The sequence below is a fragment of the Phascolarctos cinereus genome, unplaced genomic scaffold, assembly GCF_003287225.1.
Source record: "Phascolarctos cinereus isolate Bilbo 61053 unplaced genomic scaffold, phaCin_HiC Scaffold_9;HRSCAF=440, whole genome shotgun sequence".
Lineage (NCBI taxonomy): Eukaryota > Metazoa > Chordata > Mammalia > Diprotodontia > Phascolarctidae > Phascolarctos > Phascolarctos cinereus.
The window spans coordinates 196,430,349-196,450,724 of NW_027556402.1; the positions used below are offsets into that span (position 1 = coordinate 196,430,349).

At 38.2% G+C, this 20,376-nt stretch overlaps 1 protein-coding gene across 3 annotated transcripts in view; it reads right to left on the minus strand.

The window, feature by feature from the left end:
- Nucleotides 1-20,376, minus strand: part of HTT (huntingtin) — a 209,914-nt gene that overhangs the window by 56,476 nt on the left and 133,062 nt on the right. For all 3 annotated transcript variants that reach the window (XM_020992153.2, XM_078148998.1, XM_078148997.1), the window contains 9 exons: nucleotides 14,466-14,607; nucleotides 12,276-12,455; nucleotides 11,386-11,562; nucleotides 11,038-11,114; nucleotides 7,753-7,891; nucleotides 5,170-5,292; nucleotides 3,303-3,516; nucleotides 2,697-2,842; nucleotides 1,291-1,468 (listed from right to left, as the gene is read on the minus strand). In XM_020992153.2, the coding sequence (XP_020847812.1) occupies nucleotides 1,291-1,468; nucleotides 2,697-2,842; nucleotides 3,303-3,516; nucleotides 5,170-5,292; nucleotides 7,753-7,891; nucleotides 11,038-11,114; nucleotides 11,386-11,562; nucleotides 12,276-12,455; nucleotides 14,466-14,607 (1,376 nt within the window). The remainder of the gene's footprint in view (nucleotides 1-1,290; nucleotides 1,469-2,696; nucleotides 2,843-3,302; nucleotides 3,517-5,169; nucleotides 5,293-7,752; nucleotides 7,892-11,037; nucleotides 11,115-11,385; nucleotides 11,563-12,275; nucleotides 12,456-14,465; nucleotides 14,608-20,376) is intronic.

Consider the following 20,376-nt stretch of genomic DNA (forward strand, 5'->3'; position numbering starts at 1 on the left):
CTAAGCAACAAATCAATTACTCAACAAGCAGTTATTAAGTATTGATCATACACCAGCACTGTGCTTTGAGCTGACCAGACAAAGACTAATTCTTGAAACTCTTCATATTCACAAGAAATCAGAATTTAAAATGCTGGCTGTCAATTAATCACACTCTGACCCTCTGTAACCTTCATATCTGAAGATTTTTTTTATCAGTGACTATTTAATAATTCACTAGAACAAACACACAATTTCTCAAATCTGGAATTCTTGTCTTTGAATAATAATCCCCGAATCTTTATTAATCAGTTATTTATTACAAATACTCAGATTAAAATCACTTATATAACTAACTTTCAAAATAACATTGTATAAAGTTCAACTTTTTAGAAAGTAAAATTTTAAAACATCCTCTAAGTTCCACTAAATAATATTCAGTTTTTAAAATTTTGGCCATTCAAGATAACCATTAGAAATGGATATTGCATTGAAATGCCATTTGACTTCTAGGTGAAGCGAGAGTCTAGGAGAGAGGTTTATCACACTATAGGGCACATGAGGTTTAGCTAGAAGTTACAGGGTTGCGTTGGAATGTTTATGTGATGGGTTTGCTGTAAAAAACTATTTCCAAACTGTGATGAAATGGTGTTGGTAACAGCCCAACAATCCATGGCTGTTCATTCTTGCCAACTTTGACCTTCCCTCACAGCAGGTTAGCACTGAAGGTGGTATTGAAAAGCCTGCATGTGTGTTCAATTCTTTGGTTTTTCTCCTTCCCTCTTTCCCTTCTCCCCCTTTACTCCTTGCTCTCCTTTGCTCACTCAACCTCTTTTGCTCAGTATTTGTAACCTGAAGCTAATTTGTACTACTGGGTATCTGACCAGAGCCACAGATACAGAATCTGTATTGTTCTTACTGAAACACAGCACAGAATTAACATTAAACTTAAACAAAAAAAAATTTTTGGCTCTTAATCCTCAGCAGGACTTTTTGACCTTTTTATTTTTTAAAGGAAAAGCCTTTTAATTTCATAATATATAAGCACGTGGTATAGAAACATTTGCCACAAACGAAGCCAGAGGAAAAGTAATCTTTTAAAATGTGATTTTATTAATCTGATGTTCACTTAAGACCAGGAACACCAAACACCAAATCTGGCCCAGGGATCAAAAAGCTAACATAAGGTTTAAAAGTAATTCTAGGAAATGTACAACCTGTGGCCTAAATGCGAAAATAGTGAACAATGCCAGATCTTTTCTGAAAGAATTAGAGGGGGCAAAAAACCCCAATGACATATATTTTAATCACCTGCTTCTAGAATAAATCGAACACAGTGAATTAGGGAGCACACGTGGGTGACATACTCCACTGAAGACAACATACTCCAAAGACCAGGAAGATGCAAAGTTAGACAGCAGCAATCCAGGACAGCCTGCAGATCCAAACTTAATGGCATCTGTTCATGTATTAAATGCCATGACAGGGCCTAAAATAGGAAAATACAAATTTGAAATTCAATTAAACTTTATTCTTTGTAAAGCTTAAAACATGCTATGTATGAATTATTAATGTGAACTGTTGATTCAATGATCATTTGTAGTGAAAGCACTGTGTACAAGGGGCACTGTGCGAGGCAACAGGAGGGAGATAAAATCAAGACAAAAGACTGTCCCTGCCCTCATGCAGTGTACAGTCCAACAGAGGGATGAGTCACAAAGATAAAACTCTAAAACATAAATGTAAAACTATAAACCACAACATTACTTAACATAGTCGAGAGGTACAAATAAGGTACTGTGGGAAATACATGGGGAAAGAATGGTCATTGCCAACTAGAGACAATCAAGGATGCTTTAAAAGTTCCACCTTTGCCTTTGATTAAAAGTCAGATTTTACTCTGAGAACAAGAATTTCTAAAGTCAGTCCCTTGATCAGGGCTGAAGAATCCTAAAAATAAAATATTTATCATTTGGGCCCAAATGCCTTGTTTGTCCCCTTCATCTTCAGTAAAATGCAGCATAAGTGACCTTCCCTGAAGTACCTGGACAATATTCTCCTTCACATTCTAATCATTTCTACGATATAAATTGTCTGAAAAGCAAAACACTTAATGAGAAATTCCACTCACCCCCTCAGTTTTTCCCTTTGGAAACTTGTACAGAGTCTCTAAGGCTCTCTGTCACTTGTGGGCCTGCCTCTTGTTTTCACTGTCAGAATATATAATCTGTCTAAAATGAGCCATCATCTCCCTAAACGCTTCATAACAGGCAATACACATGCATTCAGTTGGAATACAAACCTCTACTCACTATATAAAAAACTTCATGCTTTCCAACATGGTCAATTTCTACTTGCCTAATATGCTCATGTCTTTTTCAAACTAACACACAGCGTGGTGACTACCTACACTGTATTTAAAGGGACGTTTTTGAAATGAAGGGCATATCCTTGTTTCTACTAAATTACCTCAGGCTCTTCTACCAAAAAAAAAGTATGACCATTGAAAATAATCACTAATCAAACATCGAAATATGCTGACGACTCTATGAAGCAATAAATCCTAACCCTCTACTACTTTTAAGCTGAAGTGGCTTTCCATTGCAGGTTAGTTACCTATAATCACCCACCCCAGCTCCTATTTTCTCACCCAATGACACATTTAAATAGGAAATGCAAATGGGTTCCTGAGTCTCTTGCCACTCCTATGCTCTTACCTCAAGTGCCATCACGACAAATTTCAGAACATCACTTTCTTTTTCAGGAGGAAGTTGAAGATGAGTTGGTAACTTAGAAAATAGTACTAAGTACTGAGCAAGGGCACAGGCCAGGGTAGTAATTGACTGATAAATCACAGCATTTCCTAGAAAAGAATTTAATTGGTAGAGAAATTGAGGTTTACAAAAATGCAATTACAGGGCTAACAAGTTTCAAAAAACTGCCAAAAATATTAAATTTTAGTTAAAATACTTAGATGTGCTGCTCAAAGTTAGATCAATTAATAGCTAAAATGTATTAGCCAAAGAGCATTCTCTAAGCATTTGTGTCTGTTTCGTAATGTACTTTAGAGAAACATTTATGTAATCTAATTTGATCCTCACAAGAGTGTAGAGATTGTGTCCTCGTCTTATGTTCATTTCACAGATGAGCAAACTTGAGTTCAGAAAGGATAAACAAATGGTCTAAGGATTCCACAATTAAGTAGAAACCCTGAAGCAGGGCATTTGGACTCCAAGCTGAACGGCTATTCCCCACACAACACAGGACACTGGAGGAGGCACTATCAAATAGCTAAACAAGTATGACTTTTTTCTTTTTATTACCAAAGAGGTCGTTTAGCTGATTCCAGTAGGCTGAATTCTCAGTGGGCAAAAGGGGCTGAAAAACATGATGGTTGGTTGGAAGCTGCTGCACCAGGCTGGCCACACGGTCCAGGGTCACTGACCGGGCCGTCTCAAATAGGCTGCTACTCTGACCACCGGAGATTTCACGGATGCCAAGACTTAAGCAAGGAGCTAGGAGGGATAAGTTGAACTCCTGAAATCACAAAGGTCAAAGGCAAAGGATGAGAGGCTACATATTTCCATTAGGTAAAAAAGCAAATAGAAAGGATGACAGAAAACAACCCTCCAGCATATCTCAGCAGTAAATTATCAGAATGCTAATTATAGGGGATTATCTCTGCCATTAATAAAAATGAGTCATAAATTACTATTTCATTCACCCCTATATTTCATACACTAGATGCCTGAGGGTGGTGGCTTCTTCACCAACTTCATTACAATGGATTACTCACATAGATCACATACAGAGAGGAGCCAGAGATGAAGAGGATCTTGGGAGGCCATGTAGGCCAACCACATCATTCTACACTTGAAGAAACCGAGCTCCAGGACACTAAGTGACTTGACTACAGTCACTCCACTAATGTCAGGGAGTAGATCTGAACTCAGGTCCTTGGACACTAGAAGCAGTGCTCTTCTCCAGGGAAGAGCCTCACAAGCCTTTTTCTTGATGTTTCCTTTGCATACTCAGCTAAGAACAAGTCAACAATTTCCAAGTCTGAAAAATTCTTCTCATTAATTCAGGCTTTCTTATTTATTCATTGTTTAAGTAGGAACCAAAATGTGGAATAGCCATTACAATACAACCAAGTCAAGCAACTCAAGGCAATTTCTGTTCTTAAGTTTATTAATAGTTCACATCTACAGTACTCAACATAGTTAACTGAACTGCTGATATCTACCTTTTTTTTTAACAGCTTGTATTAATTATCTGCCTTTGCTAACATCCCACAGACTTTATTTGTTCTTGTAACTTGGGGGAGTTCCTTAAAGTAATTTCAAGATTAAAGGTTGGTTCAATGACAGCAGTTTGCTTAGGTGATCCCTAAAAGACAGCTAAGGAAGGACAATCTATTAACTGCAGGAAGAGACTGCAGAGGAGAGAGGAATAACAGTCAAACTGGGAAACCAGACACTTCCCAAGGTCCTCATGGGTTGTATTATCACAGGCCAGCCTCACTGGTTGCCAGAGACGCTATAGAAGGGATTCATGAATGAGGGATGGGGCTGAACTATATCTCTAAGGTTACTTTCAGCTGAGAAAATCTATTATGATTTTTTAAAATGAATTCCCAAGATACTAGGTATCATTTTTCTTTGAAAACTTAACTAAAACCAAATAAACAATTTTACTTAACGAACATTTCATTAATTTATCTTCATATATTTGGGAATTCTGCAAATAGGACACAAAATGTGGTACATTCAAACATAAGTGACACACTTTTTAAAGACAAATACCAATCTGGATTTTTGTATTATCTGTCATGTTAAAGATTCACTCATTTCCATTATAGGTGACACTCAAAAAATTGGTGATGCTCTGGAAAAATCTTCATTTTCTTTAATTATATGAATGGCTGAATTCAACTCAACTATCCTAGAAGACTAATATTGGTATGATTAATAAAATTCCTTATATGTATTTAAGATACAATAAATTTTACCATGAGAAATACTCTTATACAGAACAGTTACATTCGCTATACATTTCGAGAACAGTATGTTGCCTAGCGGGCAGTATATTTCAAGTATGGTATATTACCTACTAAATAATTGGAACTAAACGTAAATGAAATCAAATGATGCAACAGATTACCCCATCTTCTGCACAAAGAATACTTACCTTATTCATCATGAAGGGGGCCAGTTCACCGGGAGGAATCCTATTTACCAGCTCTGCACCTTCCAGCAGTGCCAAGTCTGACTTAGTGCAACACTGAGATTTGACTAGAGACACGTACCAGTCCTAAAAGAAAAATGATTAACTTTTTCGTTTTAATGGTCGGTATGAAACACAGTTTTGAAAGACAAGTCCTTTCTTTTAAAACTCATTCAATTTCATCTAGGCTCAAGAATAATTTTTCCTTTGGTCTAGCCCAGGTTAACTCCTACTTCAATTAATTCCATGAGGAATTAATTGATTTTAAAGTTTAACAAACAAGTGTTACATTTTACCTCCATCAAGTGCCAACTAACAGCACAGGTTGCCAACTGAGCTGAAGCAGCAAGGCACTATGTACCAGGCATAACAGATCACCACCACTACCACCGCAACCCCTGACCACCATCTCCCCTCAGACCCTGAGGGAGACAGCCTCAGGACCTCAAACCAAGAGAGTAGAAAGTGGAAATGCTTCCAGTCCAGTGGCTTCATCCTGGGAAACAATCCCTGACCACTGCTCCTTCGGGGCTACAACCACAGCTACTGATGACCCAGAAATCAAAGTTCTTGCCACCAAAATCCTTGGCTCTGTCAAATGATTTAACATCAGAAACCAATGATTTTTATTGGTATAAATGACATTAAAGAAGAGGTAATTACATCTGGTTTGCCACTGCATGAAGGACCATGGGACCTTTCCATCTGACTTGCTACTGAAATTTTCCATGTGTTCTATTTTCCAGTAGAATGTGACCTTCTTGAGAGGTCTTACTTTTCTACAGGGATTTAGCACAGTGCCTTGCATAAAGGAAATACTTTACTCATTCATTCATTCCACAAAATTGTTATCATTAAGCAGTCACTTCTCTCTTGTCCTAAAAATAAGAGCTATGTGAAAGTGAAATGTAAGGTAGTAAATCACCTTTCACAAAAGGTCTTCAACATAATGATGATGATGATGATGATGATAGTAATGACAATAAAAACCACTAACATTTATATAGCACTTTGAGATTTGCAAAGCACTTTACAAGTGTTATCTCAAGACAATCCAGGACGTAGGTGCTATTATCACCTAAATTTTACAGATAAAGAAACTGAGACCAAGAGAGGTTAAGTGACTTCCCTAGGGTCACATAGCTTAATAGTAAGTGTCTGCATTAGGATTCAAACTTAGGTCTTCCTGACTTTAAGACCAAATTCAAAAAAGTGCCCAAATTTTTATCCAATCTTTAAAACTCACTTCTAATGTAAATTTCTCCATAAAGCCTTCCTGATCTCAATTTCATTTTGTATCTTTCCACTCCACTTATCATGTATTACTGAATATTATTGTTATCTGAGTAAATATCTTGCAGCCTTCTTAGACCATAATCTCCTCATGGGCAGGACCTGTGCTTTAGCTATTTGTGTATGGTGATAAATATATTATGCACACAGCATATACTTAAATGTTTAAAATTTTTGAAATGCTTAATTTTGCATGCAATTCTTTTTTGCCAGACCTCGGGGGCTATGAATGTCACTTGCTTTGCCAGAGATCTAAACTGATGATTGTAGGATACTCTACAGGGTATCCTGTCCTTCTTTGCTTTTTGAACCATCCCCCCATCAGTTACCAGCTCTCTTCTTTAGCGCTGTGAGACTTACAAATTAGCTATACTAAAACAGGAAGGAGAGATACCCATCTTTCTCCAAAAGGAAAGGAGAAGAAACCTGAACTCCCTCAGCCATGTCTCTCTCCACAAAGTGCCTTTCTCAATAAGTTTCTTTTGGGGGTTAAAGAAAGCAACATGGGCCAGGTCTTCAGTGAGAGTTCTATTGCATCATACATAGCAACCTGCAAAATGCCTGACTCCATCAAGTAAGCAGAGAAGGGTGAGGATGGTTGTTGGAAAGTAATCTCAGATGCTGATGAAGGTGAGAAGAGTCAGATAAAAGAATACAAAGCACAAAGGGATCAAAGAAGAGACATGAGCACTGGGAGTGGAGAAAACATCTGTAAAGCTGGACTGTTCTATTAAATCTGAAGAGCTTTTCTACAGTAAGGTAATTCAAACTATCATTGTCCCCATTCAATTGTCTCCATTCATATCCTCACATCTCCATTTCTGAGTTCAATTCACCTCCTACAAATGAATTACCATCCAATATTTCCTTTTTTTACAAGAAAAAGCTCCCCCATTTCCTCCCAAGTGCTTATGCCCTAACCCCAGAGGCCTCAAAATGGGAAAAAGCAAGAGAGTTGCTATCCTACCTTCCTCTTTATTATAAAGGCCACTGTCCCCCTTCTACCTCGATATAAGGTGAAAGAGCCAAAAACTGAATAATCCTAAGACCTTTAACCGGTCAAACTTTTAAGCCTACTTCTCCCTAGAGCATCATGCCACTCTAGTAACTGAAACAAGCCTAAGACAGCACACTCTAAAAAAGCCCAAGAATATTTTTTAGCTCTGCTACGTCCATCTGCACCCACGGCTATTACAAGGTAAGACTGTTTTATAAGACAGTGTATACTTGTCAATAAAAGCTCTGTTCACTTACTTGGTCTGGATTTATCATCTCTAGTGACAAGTGATTTTCCCCATCCAGGGGGTGTGAAGTGACTACAGGAGAAGGGCTAGCTGTCTCTGGCGCTACTGTACGACGAAACCTGTCCAGCAGGGAATAGAGTCTTTGGTGTCTGAAACACAAGTGAAATAAAAACACAGGAACTTGGAGTACAGGTGATCCTAAAGGCTGCCTGGTTTAACCCCTACCAATAACAATCTATTTAAGATTATAGATTTGATCACAGAAATAAGGAATTCTGAAAATTATTAACAGACTGCAGTTACGTGAAATGGTAAAAGCATGGATAGAATGAGAATAAGCATGTAATACTCTGAATATGGGTACCAATCAGAATGAGACTAGTCAGATTAAAAAATAACAAATTTACAGAAAGCGATGCTGTTTTTAATTCCAAATCATAGCTATGTTTTATTCGCATTAGAAAGAACAATTTTCTAAAAATATATCCTCAGCGAACATTTGCAACAGGCAACGCGAAGCGTTCTAAGAACTCTGGAGTTGGGGGATCTAACGCCCACCGATTCTTAGCTATCTGATTTTGGAAGAGTCGCGTGACCTCGATGGGCCTCAGTTTCCTTATCTGAATAATGAGGATAAAAAGAGTTGTGCTGCTCGGCTCAGAAGATGACTGGGGGGCATTAATTGAAATCACAGTCCTAGTGCAGTGCCTGAGAAGCTAGAAAAGTCTGGCAACAAACTGCTTCCCTGACACTTGATATTAAGCCTCCCTAATTTCAAAGAAGCTCATGAGCAGAAGACTGGAAACCCAGTGACACACTTCTCTGCGCAGCAGCTCATTAAGACCACTTTGAAGGGGACGTAAGGGGCTGCACTGCTGGAGGAAGCACTGAAACTCATGAAATTTCTGATGCAGCAGAATACTGTATAATACTTCACAAATGCACGCACAAGAAGCAGACAGCCTACCACAAAGTTCAGAAAGCTAGAGTTCCTTAACTATGTTCTACTTAAACACCTAACCCTGAAACACAACCTGAAATTTCTGCCACTGCAGGGTCATGTCTTGAAAGGCTCATTTAGGAGTAAAAGAGGGACTAATATCCAGTTCCACACTGGGCCTTCTGGCTTAAGAATGTCAAGCTGAAAAATTACAACAAAATCTATTTTGGAATAAAGAGGCAAAAAATTCAGTAGCTTCCAGTTGTCCTCCTCAACTGATCACCAAAGGTGTGGTGTAAAATCAACACAGGACTTAAAAGTCAGATCAATAAAAAAAAAAAAGGCAGACAAGCTGGGCTGAACACAGACAAGTTACAAGCGCTTAAAGACTCAGTTTTCTCATCTGTAAAATGCACATAATAATACATATAATACTTAAATCACTAAATTATTGGGGTGAGATTAAATGAGACAAAGTATGTCTCATTCCCAGGTTCATATTCTACCATTATCCTCATTGCCTTACCATGAGCGTCTTGGTCTCCACCTCTGGATTGCCAGGCTCTGATATATGAATGTCCCTGTCTGTCTCCCTCTCTCTCTTTCTCTCCCTTTCTCCTTCTCTTCCTTCTCTCTCCCTTCCCTCTGTCCCTCCCTCCCTCCATTATCCCCTTTCTCTTTCTGCCCCCATCTCTTACCCAGTTCCACTTCATACAAAGTTCTATCCCCTGCTTGTAAGACTGGACTTCTTGCTGTTCCGCCCACCGGGCAGCTCATCTCTCAAGCTTTTCCAGAGTCTGTCCCCCATGACCATAATTTTTTCACTCCTCATCTCAGTCTCAGGCACTCCTCATTTTTCTTCAATTCCCAACTAAAATCTACCTTTTACGGGAAACATTTCCTAAGGCCTCTTAATACTAGTACTTTCTCTCTGTTGATTATCTCCATTTTATAATGTATGTCTTATTTGTACATAATTTTTTGGATACTGTGACCCCATCAGACTGCAAACTCTGAGAGGCAGGAGCTGAGTTTTTTTGCTCTGGGGGATGGATAGCCAGTGCTTAGCACAGTGCCTGGCACACAGTAGGTGCTTCATAAATACTGGCTGACTGACATTCTAGTGTAAGTTCCTAGGCGGCAGAGATGGTCTTGCTTACCTGTGTTTGAATCCCTAGGGCTTAACTCAGTAACTGGTACATAGAGAGGTTTAATAAATGCTTTATTGACATATGCAAAATACTGTATAAAATCAAAATATGTAAAGGTCTACTATTATTATAATTTTATTATTATTATTATTATTACTACTACTACTACTACTGCTGCTGCTGCTGCTGCTGCTGCTATAGACCTCACAGTCTCAAGGACACTTTTTTTCAAACTTCCTATTTTGATCCGAAACATAAGCAAATATCCAAGAAAATCAATAAAAACTACACTAAATGTTTTTTAAGCTCGAAAATCCTGTATTCTACATTACTGACACATTTTATATAGGACTTTGCAAATACAATTTGATAAAAGAAAATGGTAGTTTTTCCTTGCTGTTTTTTCCATTTAGCAGATTATGAGTATTTGGCTTATCAAGTAAGAAGCCAAAACCTAAGTCAGGTTTTTCTGACTAGTATTTCAATACTCCAGTAATTAATTAGATAATGTTTACTCCAAATGATTAGAAAGACTAGAATAATTTTAAAATTCATGTGCAACTTCTTTGACAATGAGTGGCTTCACCGTTAATAAATGTTTGTCAAAAGACCAGATCTTCCACACTTTGTGCTATAGCTGTGTTCTTAAAAAGTCACTTGTTTAAAAAAATACTATTAACTATAAATCAAAAAATTATAAATCAAAATATCATGAGGTAGAAAAGGACCTTAGATGTCATTCCCCCCCACCCCCTGGCCCCAGTTTTTATAGATGAAAAAACTGGGAGGAGAGGAAGGGGGAAAGGGAGAGATTAAGGGAGAGTTTGAAGGAAAGGGGGAAGAAGAGGGACAGGAAGTGGGAGAGGGAAAAGGACAGGACAGAGAGAGAGGGTAGTAAAGAGAAAGAAGGAGGGAGAGAAGGAGAGAACAGAAAAAGAGACACTGAGAGGGAGAGATCTAGAAATCCAGACGATCTAACACTTCTAACACAATATTCTTCCACTTGTGTTTCTAAATGAATTTAATTTTGTAAATCAAGTACAAAACATAAGACAATACAATTTAAAGACACACTTCAATGAACCTCTTACAAAACAAATAGTCCTCCTGTCACTTGAACAATTACTTAAACCTCCCCACTCCAGTTTAAATGTTTAGACACTGGGTTCTTCTTGAAGCATTCACTTGCATTGAAAAGTATTACCTCTGAGCTAATCCACTTTTTTGAAGGTATTCCTGAATTCTATTCAGTTCTTCCACAGGTAACTGTGACATGCTGTTCTGTAGAAAACAGGGACATATATAAACCAAAAATTCCTATATTTAAGAGGATCAAATATAACATTACTTGAGATATCTTTTAAAAGGTAGGTGAAAACAAAGATAAACAGATATGATATGCACATCAAACAAAACGAATGAGAAATACACACTTGTTTTGGCCAGCCAGTTAAGTTATCCGTTAATAAGAAAATGTTCTGGATAAATAAATCGTACTGACTACACTGGCAAGTTTAAATTGGGTATCAAAATCAAGGGTTTGTTTCTGTACCTGTAAGTTGGCAGCCAAAAGCATTTCTACTCGACGACAAGCAAGCGTGTCAACCATGCGAGCCAGCACACGGAATGGCGTACACAAAAGCTTGTCCACATACAACATGAGCACAGCACCCGACTGGCTGAGGTGGATCCCCTCCAAGCACTGTAGTGTCTTCTTCAGGGTTGTTGGCTAAAAAAAAAAGATCACAGGTGATTTTTCATGGGAATATATTTGGCATGCACTTCATGACTGCTCTGTTTAAAAGTCATAGTTGGCTCTCTACTGCTTGGGCTAGCAACAAGGCCCTCCACACCTAGGGGCTACCATACCTTTCCAGTTTTATTTCATGTTAACCTCATCTGCTCCATGCTCCAGATGAACTGGATGTTCTGTGTTCCCAATAAACTCCATGGTCTCTCACTTTAATGCCTTTGCTCCCACTTTCCCTGGCCCTAGAATGTCCACCCTCACCCACTTCCCATCCCTACTGTTTGCCTGATAAATTCCTATCAATTCTTTCATGTCTAACTCTAATGCTACCTCCTCCAAGATGTCCCTCACTTCTCTAGGAAGATGGCAAGCCCTCCCTCCTGCTCTTCACATAACTTTCTATTCTGAACATATCTAATGATTTATCACATATTATGACACACCATAATCATCTGCTTATGTATCACATGCTTCAAACTAGACTGGAAGTTCCATAAAGGCAGGGACCATATTCAATTTTAAAACTGCTTATCCTCTAGCATCCTAGCAAAATAATATGTACTTAGTAGGTGCTTAATAAATGCTTGTTGAATTCAATTAGAACTGAAATTAAAAGAAAACATTCTCATTATCTCAAGAGAGAACCAGAAATGCCATTACTGTTGTTATGAGTATATTGAGGATAGACTTACAGATGAAAGATTTTCACAGCGAGACTGAATTGCCTGGATGAAAAGCCCACTAGCAGCTGAATTCCTGTGGACTGCACTAATAAAGTCTTGTACTGGAGGCTCATGGGACAGACTGATCAAATCTTGAATATGATTCACAATAAGCCAGGTTAAATGTTCTGAATCATATAGGTTCTGACACTAAAGAAAGAACACAATAATACATTTTCTCATTTCCAAAGCAAAAATGATCACAATTTAAAAACTATGTTTCTCAAAAACCTCTGCTATGGATTATAATGAAGATTTATTAATGTGTAACACTTATTGTAAGCACAAAATAAAAAATTTTAGGGTTACAGAACAGATTCAATTTACAAAATCTAAAGTTTCAAGGTCAAACAATTTTGAAGCTAAAGAAGAGCTATGGAATATTATGTGTTAGATGGCAGTAACAATGGGTGGACTTCACAACAAACTTGTAGTCCATGCAAAATGGGATCTAAGCATTATGTACCAGAATGTATCGGTATATTTTTGGCTTTGTCTAGGAAAAGCATGCCCAGACCATAAATTGTGTGGATAGGAAAAGGTGGCTCAAAGGATTTTAACTGGAGACCAAAAATTCTTCAAGTCCTCCAATGCCCTTCCTTCTGGGTCTAGCATAACTCACATTGTTCCAGTACTTTACAATTACCAAACACTTTGCTAATAATGACCTTGTGAAGTAGATAGGTACTGCTAACTAGCATTATTCCAAAAGTTATAGATAAAAGCACTGAGGCTCAGAGAGGTTAAAACAATTTGCCCAAGGCCACAAAGCTATTAAGTGGAAGGGCCAAGATTCAAATCCAAGTCTCTGGACTCCAAGTCCAATGATCTTTCTACCATATCATCACCAAGAAACTGTGCATGGGTTGTGTCTCCCAGAAAGTTGGAAAATTATCAGCAAGAGTTAATTTAAGACAGAATGTGTCAGTCAGATAACACGTAAAAGTATTTTGTCTTGATTTCTCCTCTGTCCCAATCAAATCCTATCTTACGTTTGTGTTTAAGACATATTCCCTCTATGAGACTATGAACTACTTGAGAACAAGAAATGTTGTTTTTCATCAGTGAATTCCAGCATAGAGTTCCCAATTCTTTTTTTCTTTTTTAACAAAGTTTATTGAGAGTGAACTTGAGGACAACAGTCCTACAAAAGGCCAGAATTTGCCCTGTCCCAGAGGCAGGTAGCATCTTAAGTCTTGTATAGTCAAAAGTTTTCAACTCAGTCTATATGAAGGGAATTTCCAAAGGGAATCTCTAGGTTTTTCTAAGTGAAAATGAGATTGATATTAACAGTCAATCTGCTAAGCTAGCTATATAATATAGCCTACAAAGACAGGGAGACCCATGCTCTTATTTCATTTAACAATATTTACATGTTACTCCAAAATTAGATCTTTTAGATTTTAAGACCACCTATTTATAGAGAAACTGTAAAAAGTGGTTTGTCCAATCCCCATCTTTTGTGTTCCTTAAAGTTATTTATCATTTTATGGGTTTTTTTTTAATATACTGTCTGTGAATAGGCAACTTTAAAGAATGATGCTCAAAGGGTTTTGGGAGTGGAGCAGGGTAGAAAGAAAATATATTAACCTGAATGAAACTAGGTATAAAGCAAAATAAAAAGGCACCAATCATACCAATGAAAAAGCTACTTTTACTTTTACTTTGAAAACTTTTACTTAAGTTAAATAAATTTGCTTAATTTGCTAAACACTATTTAACAAAGCATCCACGGATCTATTTTATTTACTGTGGTTTGATGGAAAAATAAACACATGAAACTGAAGTACACTACAGTCAACTCTCTATTATCCAAGCCAGTGGAGGGAAAAAATGGCATAAATGATCCAACACAACAGATACTCCCCAAATCCTTCCTATTCAGGCACTATTTGGGGACAAAGACCTACCAGTTTATTTTTTTCCAGGACAAGTACGAAAACAAATATTCAATGATTGAGTACAGACCAATTAGGCAGCAAAAAAGAGTTGACCCTCACAAAAACTAGAAGACTAAAGGCAGTCTGAGATTACATATTGGTCAAAGGTTATATAATATCAAAACCACAAAATTTGTAACTAGATAACATAAGGGCTGACTGGAGGTAGGATTGGGAGTTTTAACAATCCCTTTATTATTCATCCAATTGTAAAACTTACAACATAATCACAGAAAAGAATGAGTGCGCCTCTTCGTACTATCTCTCTATTGCACATGCCAAGTGTGGATGCCAGGTGGGAATCCTCACCATCGCTAGACATCTGAGGGCTGAGTAGCTTTGCACTGGAAAGACTGTGCCTTCTGGAAGGAACAATATTGTTCATGGTAAGCATAATTAAGCATATTTCAGAACTGGATACAAAGAAGTGACTTCAAACAGTAAGCTATCAGAGGAATGTGAATGTTAACATTGACAACAAGCATTTGCCCTTAAGATTTTTCCACAAGGAAAAGGATGTTAGGTCTTTTTATAAAGCAAGATTCTATGATACGTGAAAAACTGTGATGAAGCAGTATGAGTTACATTACCTAGCTTCTATTTCATCAAAAGGGAGGAGTTATGATGATATGAATATTGCACCCACTTGTGTTTTGAATTTCAGACCTGAAAAATCTAACTGGCAAAGTTTAAGGATAAGCAATTACATTTCCTCATTATGTTTTCTTGAGAATATTGTCACATGTCAACATGAAAACCATAAGGCATGGGCTGACATGAATATAAACATGAAATGGTGCTTTAACTATAAGACCTGCAAAACACAATAGTTTTAAAAACTGTGTATAATCCAGGTGTCCCAAAAGTCTTAATACAGTTTTTAAGATCTAATAGTTTATGATGATGATGATGATGATGATGATGATCATTATAGCTTACAACTATAATAAGACTTTTGCAATACCTGAATTATTACAAAATGTAAATTGATATAAAAAGTAGAATACTTTCATATTTGAAAACCTGCAGTGTTGAAGCAATATGCTAACTTATCACCTCCAGGATCAAATATAAAAATTTCTGTTTGGCTTTTAAAGCCCTTCATAAACTGTCCCCTTCCTACTTTTCCAGTCTTCTTCCACCCTATTCCCAAGTCAGCTAGGGGGCCCCATAGGGCACAGACTTGGAGTCAAGAAGATGAGTTCAAAGGAGGCCTCACAGACACTGTGTGACCCTAAGTAAGTCACTTAACCTATGATTGCTTCAGCTTCTCCATTTGTAATATGGGGATCATAATAGCGCCTGCCTCCCAGGATTGCCATGAGGATAAAAGGAAATAGTATTTGTAAAACCACTGTGAAAACTTTAAAGCTCTATATAACTTCTAGCTAATATTATTTTTTTCTTTTTTTTAATTTAAGTTTTCAATATTCACTTCCACAAGATTTTGAGTTCCAGATTTTCTCTCCATCTCATCCCTCCCCCCACCCCAAGATGGCATGCATTCTGTATACCCCTTCCTCTAATCTGCCTTCCCTTCTATCCCCCCCCCTTTTGCTAATATTATTTTTTCCACACTCTATTATCCAATGACATTGGCCTCTTTGCTGTTCTTCCCACAAGACACTCCATCTCTCCAGGTCTAGACCTTTACCTGACTGTCCCTCATTACTAAAATTCTTTTGGCTTCCTTGGTTTCCTTCAAGTCTCAGTTAAAATCCCACTTTCTTCAAGAAGCTTCTCGAAGTCTCCTTTAATGCTAGTGTCTGCCCTTTGCAATTTCTAACATTTATCCCACAGAGCTCCTGTTGGCATATTCTCTCCAATTAAGACTGTGAATTTTTAGAGTGCAGGAATTATTTTTGCCTTTGTTTCCTTAGTGCTTACCTGAGCCTAGCAAATGAAAATAGCACTTATTTCTTTGCCCACACTATTACCACAAAGTGCTTGATTTTCAAATTTTCAAATTATTTCTGCAAACAATATTGAATTCATTTATTCATTTGGTCTATTTTTTTTAAAGAAAAAATAACTATAAACTTGACAAGGCTATTAATTTTCACTATTTCATTCATTTAACAACCATTTTTAAGTACCTACTATGTACCAGGCATCACACTAGGTGTTGGGGATACAAAGCCAAAATTTAAAGAAACAGTCCCTGACTTCAAGGAACTTTCATTAATTAGGGGGCTAACAACTTGGACACAGATAAACAAATGAAAAATAAGTACTATGTAAATACAAAGCAATTACAGGGAAGACATACCAGCACCTACAGGGTACTGGCCTCAGCTAGGCTAGGCCTCTCTATAAGAAGCGGTCCTTGAGCTGAGTCTTGAAAAAAGCTGGAAATTTTAACAGGGGACAGGTGAGGAAAGAATGCATTTCAGCCATGGCAGGCAGACTGTGTAAAACATCTCTCACTGTAAAGGAGTCATTTGGAGATGAAAGGAGATGCAACTGAAATAGACCACTTTGGCTAGAAGGCAGAGGGTATGAAAGGTCAGCATGCAATAAACCTGGAATGGTAGGTGAGAGCCAGAGAATGAAGGGTTCTAAATACCAAAGAGGCAACTGGCAGCCGTTGGAGCTCTCTGAGCAAGGGATGACATGGTCAGATCTTTGCTTGGGAAAGACCACTTTGGCAGCTGGGTGAAGGACAGAATAAGCAGGAGAGAGACTTAGAGGGAAGGACACCAATTTATAAGGTCATTGCATATGAAGAGGACCTGCAGTAGGATGGTGGCTATGTTAGCGGAGAGAAAGGAATGGATGCAAGAGATGTTGTAAAAATAAAACTGACAAGACTTAAGAAAGATTGGACATACTGGGTGATGGAAAGAATCAAAAAGGATTATAGTTGCGAACCTCGGTAAAAAGAAGGATGGTGGTACCCTCAGTAGAAATAGGAAAGTAGGAAGAAGGAAGGGTTTACCTGGTCCTTTTTTGGACATGTTGAGTTTAAGATGCCTATGTGAGAAGGCGATCTGCAATAGAAGACAGGAGATGGGATCAAGGGTACAAGTAGAAGTGCCTGCCTTGGTGATAAGGACTGCCTCTTCATCATACCGTTGCAAAGGAGAGGATGGAGAACAAAGTCAAAGGATCTTGAGAGACAGAACAGAGAAGAGAAAGCTCAAGGCAAGAGCAAATATTTTCTCAATAAAGTATGAGAAGAGGTCATCTACTAGGAGGGAAGAAGAAACGAACAGTATGGAAAGGTTGAGAGAAGAAAAGGTTTGGAACAGCTGCTGCAGGAATGAAAGTCAATTAGGGAAAAGAAAAAGGATTGCCTTGATGCAGTGAAAGCCCAGTTGAGATGGGGTAATATACACTTGTAGTGGACCTAGTCAGCCCAGTTGTTTACCTTCCTCCAGGAACAACACACTCAAAATATTCTCCTGAAACCATGAGCTTGAAAGGGACTTTTGTTGTTCAATCGTTTAAGTTGTGTCTAATTCTTCATGACCCCATTTGGGGATTTCTTGGCAAAGATACTGGAGTGGTTTGCCATTTCCTTCTCCAGTTCATTTTAAAGATAAAGAAAATGAGGTTAAGTGACTTGCCCAGGGTCACATGGCTAATGAATATCTGAGGCCAGATGTGAACTCAGGAAGATGAGTCTTCCTGACTTCAGGCCTGGTGCTGTACCCACTGCACCACCTAGCTGCCCAGGAAGGGACTTTAGAATTTATCTAATCCAAATCTCTTCCCTAATGATATAGGAAATATCTTTAAAACATCCCTTGTTAAGAAGGGTAATTTTGAGACAAATGATTATCAAGCCTCAGTTTAAACACCTCCAATAATAAGGAACTCACTATTCAAGTAAATACCATTATTTGATACCTGTAGTTATTTAAAAGGTCTTCTTTATATTGCTTCCCTGTAATGCATATCCACTGATCCTAGCTCTTCCCTATGGAGCAATTAAGTGGAATTTGTCTTCCATACAACAGCTTTTCAAATATTTGAAGGCTGCTATCATAAGCCTCCTAAATGAGAGGAATTATTATTTTTCTATTATAATAATAACAAATTATTAAATTAGGGTTAAGATTTTTTCCTATTTCCTCATTCAGGGACCTGCAGGCCAGTCAGTCAGTCTCTGAAGAACACTGCTAATATATGAGATTGCCCAAATCTATTAGGAACCTGCTCCTTAATCTTGGGCAGAACTCCACCCAACTAGGAGATCTTTCCTCTATTTAAAGTGTAAATAGAATCTAATCTAAGTGAATTCTTGCCCTTAGGATATAAACCCATGTCCTTGCACCCTTACATTTACTGTGACCCAGCTCATGAAGGAGAAAACCAATCAGTGGTCTGGGTAGAGATGGATTCCTTTGTCCAGACTGCCAGAAGTGGCTGAGTCTCATGATCAAGCCACTTTCTCAGCAGGAAGAGACAAAGCCTTTTAGCCCATCTCACTATGTCCACTCTCTCATTTAATGTTCACCAATCAGGGTTGATTTTCACTTATCAGGGACATCTCCTTTTCTAAAGATATTTAAGCATTCAATGATCTCCATGGTTTTCTCTTTGGTTACTGAGAGAAACCTCTGACCATCATTTTATTATCAGCTAGCCTAATTAAAAAACTGATTATTAATTACCCAGAAACTATCTTTTGGGCTTTTTGCTCGTCTTATAAGTCTTCTCTCTTCTGCAGAATAAACATCTTCAGATCCTTCAATGACTCTACCTTACACATGATTTCAAGTTACTTCATCATTCTAGTCATCTTCCTTTGAACATACTCTATTTTGTTAATGTCCTTAAAACATGGCACCCAAAACTGAACAAAACATTTAAAAAGAAATCTCAAAGGCACAGAATACAATGGAATTAAGACCTCCCTTGCTCTAATTTGACCCTGTGGAGCAAAATTCATTGTGTTAACCACAAAAAGCTTCAGAAGGCTCCACATCTCCTCAAGAAATTTGTGACAGGACTAGTATTTTTCTGACACAGATTTCTTACTCCATAGGGCCTGACTCACCCCAGCTTCCTGGACGCAGCTTCCTGGCTTGCAGGCATAAGATCCTAGCTGTCTGCAGTCTGGCCTTTCAGACTGAGACCATGCAAGTTACCTAACCCTGAGGACACACTGACCAGATACGTTTCCAGATGAAGATGAGGGAGATCACGTCCAGAGAAATCAAGTGCTATTACATCCTTGCTGTGTAGCCTTCCTATTTTAGGGCAAGGTGAACCCTATGTACTTGCAGTACTTCATGTTCTCCCATGTCAAACCTAAACTACAAAGATTCTTGGCTAGAGCCAAGCCTACAATAGAGTCCCACAATCACTTTAAAAATAGCAGTCAATCCATTTAGGGAAAAATGAAGATTTCAAACTAATCAGATTACAGTAATGCAGCTGAATGGGCAAACCACTGAGTTAATCCCTAAGGGCAGCTAGGTGTGGCAGTGGATAAAGTGCCAGGCCTGGAGTCAGAAGACTCATCTTGCTGGGTTCAAATCTGGTTTCAGACACTTAATAGCTGCGTAATCCTGGGCAAGTCATTTAATCTTGTTTGCCTCAGTTTCCTCATCTGTAAAATGAGCTGGAGAAGGAAATGGCAGTATCTCTACAAAGAAAACCCTACACGATGTCATACAGAGTCAGACATGACTGAAAAAACAACTTAACAACAATATCTGTCTTGGGCAAGAACTGGAGATAAGAAAATTAACCAAGTCTCTCACTTACACTCACACTCTCTCTCTCTCTCTCTCTCTCTCTCTCTCTCTCTCTCTCTCTCTCTCTCTCTCTCTCTCCCTCCCTCCAGGCAATTGGGGTTAAGTGACTTGCCCGGGGTCACACAGCTAGTAAGTGTCAAGTGTGCGGTCTGAGGACGGATTTCTGGGCTAGGGCTCTATCCACTGCGCCACCTAGCTGCCCCTAAAATGTTCTCTCTTTAAGTCTTCATATATACACCAGCAGCTGCAGAGTTTTACACACATCACAGTGAATTTGCATGCCCACTTTCTCATAAAATGAACCAAGTATAGTTTGATGACCTGAGACATTACCTAAAATCAATAATTCTTTAAGTGCAACATTTTTGCCTTTGTAATATTTTCAAAAGTTGGGCTAAAATATCTTGAATACCAGTCTTCCAA